Source organism: Aricia agestis, chromosome Z (assembly GCF_905147365.1).
Source record: "Aricia agestis chromosome Z, ilAriAges1.1, whole genome shotgun sequence".
In the NCBI taxonomy this organism is placed as follows: Eukaryota; Metazoa; Arthropoda; class Insecta; order Lepidoptera; family Lycaenidae; genus Aricia; species Aricia agestis.
In genome coordinates, this window is record NC_056428.1 from 1,661,161 (window position 1) to 1,667,335 (window position 6,175).

Consider the following 6,175-nt stretch of genomic DNA (forward strand, 5'->3'; position numbering starts at 1 on the left):
ACTCGCCTTACTTCTGTTACGGTGTGGCCACGAACTTAGAGTTAAGACAAAGGAAGTTTGCCGAACGATTTTGTACCATAATATTATTATTTGTATAAAAAAACTCTCTTCTGAACAAAAATATTTAGGCAATATGCAAATTATGTACATAGTTTTGTCTTTGGCTGTAAAATTGGAAAAACGATTGTATAAGGATAAAACATTGCACAAAGAATTAATTAAAGAAGTACAATGTACAGCGCAAGGAGCACGAAAAACTAATTCCGAATCATACCTTATAAAAAACGGTTGAAATTTATTTCTTAGCACATAAAAAAACACTGTGGCATTTCTCTCGATTGCGCTTACAAAAAAAAAACTTTCTAATTCAAAATCATTTAGTCATTTTGACACCTTCCGCTATCGCTAGCGCTTCCGCCTCTTTCATGGCCCTAGCGTTATTACGAGGATGCTTAGCGATAATGTTAGGATATTTTTACCTAGTGATGTGGGCAAGCCTAGATTCAGAGATAGTGTAACGGTGGTTTTATTTAAGGTGCAGCTATACGTGCCTAAAAGTTTATTGCGTGATCCTTTCATGACCATACTCGTAATTGTAGTACCCGTGTATGACGTATGTTTGGAGTTATTTTACATCTAATATGATTTCAATATCGTTAGGATTAGGTTCATTTTCAAAACACCAAACCAAAGGGAACCAGAATGGAAAAAAAGATAATAAAAATCTAATATTTTTATTTTATGTTCCAACTATACTTAGACACATTAAATACACTATTTACATAAATTTACAAAAAAAATATAATAGTATGAAAAGACTAAAATTGGTAAAATTCTTTTCTTTCTTGACTTTTAGCGAGACTGGCAAAATTAAGGGCCAACCCACACGTACCACAACCACACCACGTCGCAACGACAAAATGCCGTCAAGCAGTGGTTACGTGTGAATGGTGTCGCTGCAGCTTTTTGTAGTTGTGTTGTATGAGCGATGGCGAAAAGTTGCAGGTGGTATGATTCCGAACAATTTCTTAGAGCACTCCCCGTGATACAACCGATAGAGGATGCAGAGTGAAGCCACTTGTGATTTAGTTTATTCTTACAATATATTATATTTGACATACTTTTTTAGGGTTTCGTACCCAAAGGGTAAAAACGGCACACTATTACTGAGACTTCGATGTCCGTCTGTTTGTCTGTCTCCAGGCTCTTACTCAAGAACCGCTATAGCTAGGCTTCTGAAATCTTCACAGATTGTGTATATCTGATGCCGCTGTAACAACAGATACAAAAAACTAAATAAAATTAAGATTCAAGGGAGGCCCCCATACAACAAACGTGATTTTTTGCCCTTTTTGGCTCCTTATCTATAATGGCTATATTATGAAGACACATGATTATTTGACCCAACATTGAAATCCTCAATTATGTGTGTACTTTAATATTTAATCGCAATATTAAAATAAAATTAATAATTAAGGGGGGCTCCCATACAAAAAACAATTTTTCCCTACTTTCGCTCTATAACGATACGGATCCCTTCGTGCGAGACGACTCGCACTTGGCCGATTTTTTTTTGTATTTAATTGTACATTATTGTCTATCAACATCACTTTTACGAGAAAGATCACAAAAACAAAGGAAATAACTAGTTGATTCGAAGTAGATACCACACTGTGTATCTCAGATTTATTTTTTCAAATTATCGGTTTCGGTTATGGTTTAGAAGAAAATGAATTGCATATTTTCAATCTATTATTCATGCTCTACTTTGCTGTACATAAATTATTTTAATCGACTATTGGTTTTTTTTGGACATAGTCCTACTATTTCATTAAATTTTATTGTTTTAATGTATTTCCTTTCATAATATACTTTAGATAAATATTAGGTTGTATGTCAAAGGTTTCTCATTTGAATATTTAGTTTATTGATATTTTGTTCCAATATCAAAAATTGTTTCATAATTTATGTTTCTATGAATAATAAGCAAAAACCAATTTTCTTTATCGTTACTTTAATACATTAGGTATGATAAAATAAATATGTATTAAAATAAAACAATAAGATTGTGTAAATCTATCAGTAGTTTGAGCAATCTGACTTCGAACATAGAGCGGATGAGCATACAATTGTTTTATATAATACTAGATAATGCCCGCAACTCCGTTGCACCGTCCGGGACAAAAAGTATCTCCATACCAAATTTCACCTAAATCGCTTCACCGGTTCGGGCGTGAAGAGGTAACAGACAGACAGACAGACACCCTTTCGCATTTATAATATTAGTATGGATGATTTTTAATTAATTAGTACGAAGAACAAATCTGATGAATTTACTAATAAATAGATCAAAGAGACCAATCTTTTGGAGCCGAAAAAAACAAAATGCTTTACACGTGTTCCTCTAATTTCAGTTAAGCGAATTTGCGTATATTTTATCTATTATACCTCCTAATAGCATTTGAGCTTTTATGGCTTCTGTCTCAGAGACTGTCAACTGGAAAAGCACCCATTATAATGTGACAGGAGAGAGACAGACCGATCTCTGAACCGGTAGAAGACCTATAAATTACGGTGGGTGTCGACTGTCAATATTATCATTATAGATGCTCTTCTATGGTACGAGATGGCCTGCCAGGTCTTCCCGTCACAAACATTATACCTCGACATAATAATATTATATTGGTCTGAAATATTCCACTCAAAACAACACGTAACAGATTCACAAAATCAAATTAAAATTATCCCGATTTATTAAAATAACAAACGCGACTGCCGAAACGTAATTTAAAAAGTAATTAAGCATTAGCATTAATAAGAATTTTAGATGAGAAATCGGGTAATTTTATATTAAAGAGGGTTCCGGTCGAACGCAACATGCAATCAGAAATATTGTTAAGATTCCAAATAATGTGACAGGTCACAATTTAGCGGCGAGCCTCTTCGCGAAACTGTAGCACCGTCACATATTTTACGCTTTCGTACGAGCCTAATTGAGTAAGAAGACTCGGGGCCGCTCGCAGCGGGCATCGTTCAAATGTATCCAAAATATCCACGAAACACACCCATTACTTACGTCGAAGACGCAACAGGACGTAAGAATACATATGCAATATTAAGTTTGAGATACGACCTTCTGCGCGGTGACCCAGATTACGGCGCGACGCGTAATGCTCTTTATAATGACTTTTTGAAAAATGTAGTATTTAATTTCGAGCATCGGCCGAGTGTATAGCGTTTTTTAAACCGCGTGGATAATAAATTAATTTCCTTATTCGCCCGCGACGGAAGTCGGCCCATATTTTATCCTAAATTTATACGTCAGGTTCGAATCGATTCGCATCCTTTTGGGTTTTTTAATTTATTGATGGTGATTTTTCTTTGTTGCAGTCGTTCTTCGGGCGGACGTACAACAACCTGTCGTCGATATCCGAGTGCAAGAACAACGGGGAATGCGTCATCAACAAGAAGAACAGAACGGCGTGCAAGGCGTGCCGGTTACGGAAGTGTCTCCTCGTCGGCATGTCCAAATCGGGCTCGAGATACGGCCGAAGATCGAACTGGTTCAAGATACACTGCCTACTCCAGGAGCAGCAGCAACAGCACATGCAGCAGCTACACTCGAGCAAGTCTCCGCCATCTTTCAACTCGCCCATCAGTCCTTCGTTTCTACCGACCAACCTCCTTCCCGCCGCGGCTCTGGCGGACTACTACAAGAATTCCGAAAAGAACCCGTACACCGAGGACGTTACCAGACACAGTGCCTCTCCATCGGATTCGGGAGCATCATCGGCCGATCCGGAGGACGACAATAGTTCTAGAAGTACCAGTGGACTCAGCACGCTCCGGCCCGCGTCGTCCCCGTGCAGCGAAAAGGATATAAGGATGCACGCGATCAGAAGCAATAAGGATCCGCGACGAAAAAAACCAACGCTCATCCCCTCGCCTTTCGGACCGATGACGCCGTCTCCGAGTTTCTCTCCCCGGACTAGACCATTTTTGTCCGGTCCCATGCAAATACGTCCGATTCCCCCCGGATTGGCATGGCAGAATCGAAACGGGGGGAGCGTTGTCATGCATATGCCGGCGGTGGCCGGCGTCGCCGTTGAACAAGACCAGCCCATTGATCTGTCAATTAAGTCCACAGCAGTGTTGTTTAGGAGTCCTAAGCACGAGGACGATTCTGAGCCCGAGCTCAGCATCGATCTGAGTCAAGATAATAGCAAAGATATCATGAAAAACCCATTAGATCTTAGTCTCGTTCCTAAACGGGCCGAGGAAGTGCCTCTAACTGGATAGGTATTATAAGAATACTGATTAGTAATTTTGTTGTAAATATTTCTTGTTGAAATCACATTCCATTTTCGCTGTAGATTTATAGATACGTTGCCCTACAGCGTAACTTAAAGTGTTATATTTGTTATAATCGTTTATATTTTTATACCTTCTGTAAATATTGTAGCTTATTTTGTACTTGTACTTATATAAAGAGTTTGGCCATTTCTAGACATAATTTTGTTTATATCTGATCATGCTTTAGTTATTGATATTTGCCAGTTTCAACAGACTGTTAAAGAAGATGTTGTAAGGAAAGGACCGAGTAGTTAGTTGACCCCTTATTCATAATTCGTCAACAAAGTGCCACGTATAACATTAGCTATCTATTATAGCTAAAAGTGATATGAATAAGGGTGTAAGTTAAGCAAAATTTCGGATATGCTATGCTTCTAGTTTAGCAGGTAATCCTATTCCGAAGTCTCTGCCATACAGTATTTAAGTTACATTACATTCCTCTAGTTTACCTGAATTCTCTACCAGATATTAGTGTAAATTTATTTGTATGCTTAAGTTAAACGTGTCATAAGTAAATTGACTTGGCCAAAAAAAAATTGTATCAACTTTTTTAAGTAAAATAATTTAAATTCATAAGTGATAATATACAATGTGTCCCGACACCGCTTTAACTTTGATATTTTTATGTTTAATTCCACAAAATTTATAACATAATGTAAGCGTAGTCCACAAGTTTTAAGCTATCAAATGAGACCATTTTATCTTCATAGAATATTTACATGAGAAGTAGTGGCCAGATTAGTGTGAAAGCCCGAGAAAAACTAAAATAGCTGCCATTTTAAAACCGTGAGAGAGAAAAAAAATTGAGAGCTAATTTGTCGATAAAATATGCCATAGATCATGACATTAAATGATCGGACACCGGTGTCGGGACACATTGTAGATTTTATATAAGTGATGAGTGAAATAACCTCTTTAAGGAGCAACTTTAAGTTGCATTGCATTCCAACTTAAGGATAGTAGTATTATAATAAAAATGGTGGCCAAATTAGAGATAATATTATATTCGAATTAATTTAAAGGTTGATGTACATTATTTTTGGCCGAGTACTTTAATTATATTAGAAATCATAAAAGTATTTATGATGTAAATTATACTATATTATACACTTTATTTCAATTGATTTTGATCTAATTGTAGGCAAATTTAATTGCGAACTATAATGCTACCATTATTATATTACACCCCCCCCCCCCCTCCCCTAAAGGCCCAATTCAAGCAGCACAGCGGTGCGGTGTTGCCAGACTTCGGCACGTGCTTAAATACGCGTGTGATTAGACATATTATGCGAATAACAATTGAATAAGTTGACAAAAATGCTATGCAGTAGCTTTACCGCGGCAGTCCGTGAGTGCCACACGTATTTTTTTGTTTACGCTTAGATCAAAATGAGTTGAAACGGAAAGGATAAACGTGCCAGTTTACAAGCCAGTAATTTTACCAGATCTAGTTGAATAAGTGGGATGCGGCCAGTGAAATTATAACGAAATTAATGTACAAAAAGTGTATTATAATTCTAAAAATGTAGGTATTTATTATAGGTAGGCCAGTTTATTGAGTCAATACGTGCATCTAAGACAAGGCAGTCTTTAGTCAGTCTTGGAAATGAACAAATATGTCTTATAGCTGTCTTGAAAGTCGACAAGCATTAGTCAGACTTGTCGCGAGACAGTTTTGTCAATTAAATCCCAAATGGTGAATCGAAACACAAAACTTTAAATGTCAAAAAAAAAACACAGCCGAACATATAAACTCCTCGTTTTTTGGAAGTCGGTTAAAAATTCTCTAAAACTTGCCTCACCATTTTTCTTTGAACATAAG

At 36.9% G+C, this 6,175-nt stretch overlaps 1 protein-coding gene across 1 annotated transcript in view; it reads left to right on the plus strand.

The window, feature by feature from the left end:
• Positions 1–4,349, plus strand: part of LOC121738817 (protein embryonic gonad-like) — a 126,309-nt gene extending 121,960 nt beyond the window's left edge. Inside the window, exon 3 of the mRNA XM_042131068.1 lies at positions 3,391–4,349. Coding sequence (XP_041987002.1) covers positions 3,391–4,299 — 909 coding nt within the window. The 3' untranslated portion in view covers positions 4,300–4,349. The remainder of the gene's footprint in view (positions 1–3,390) is intronic.
• Positions 4,350–6,175: the final 1,826 nt, after the last annotated feature.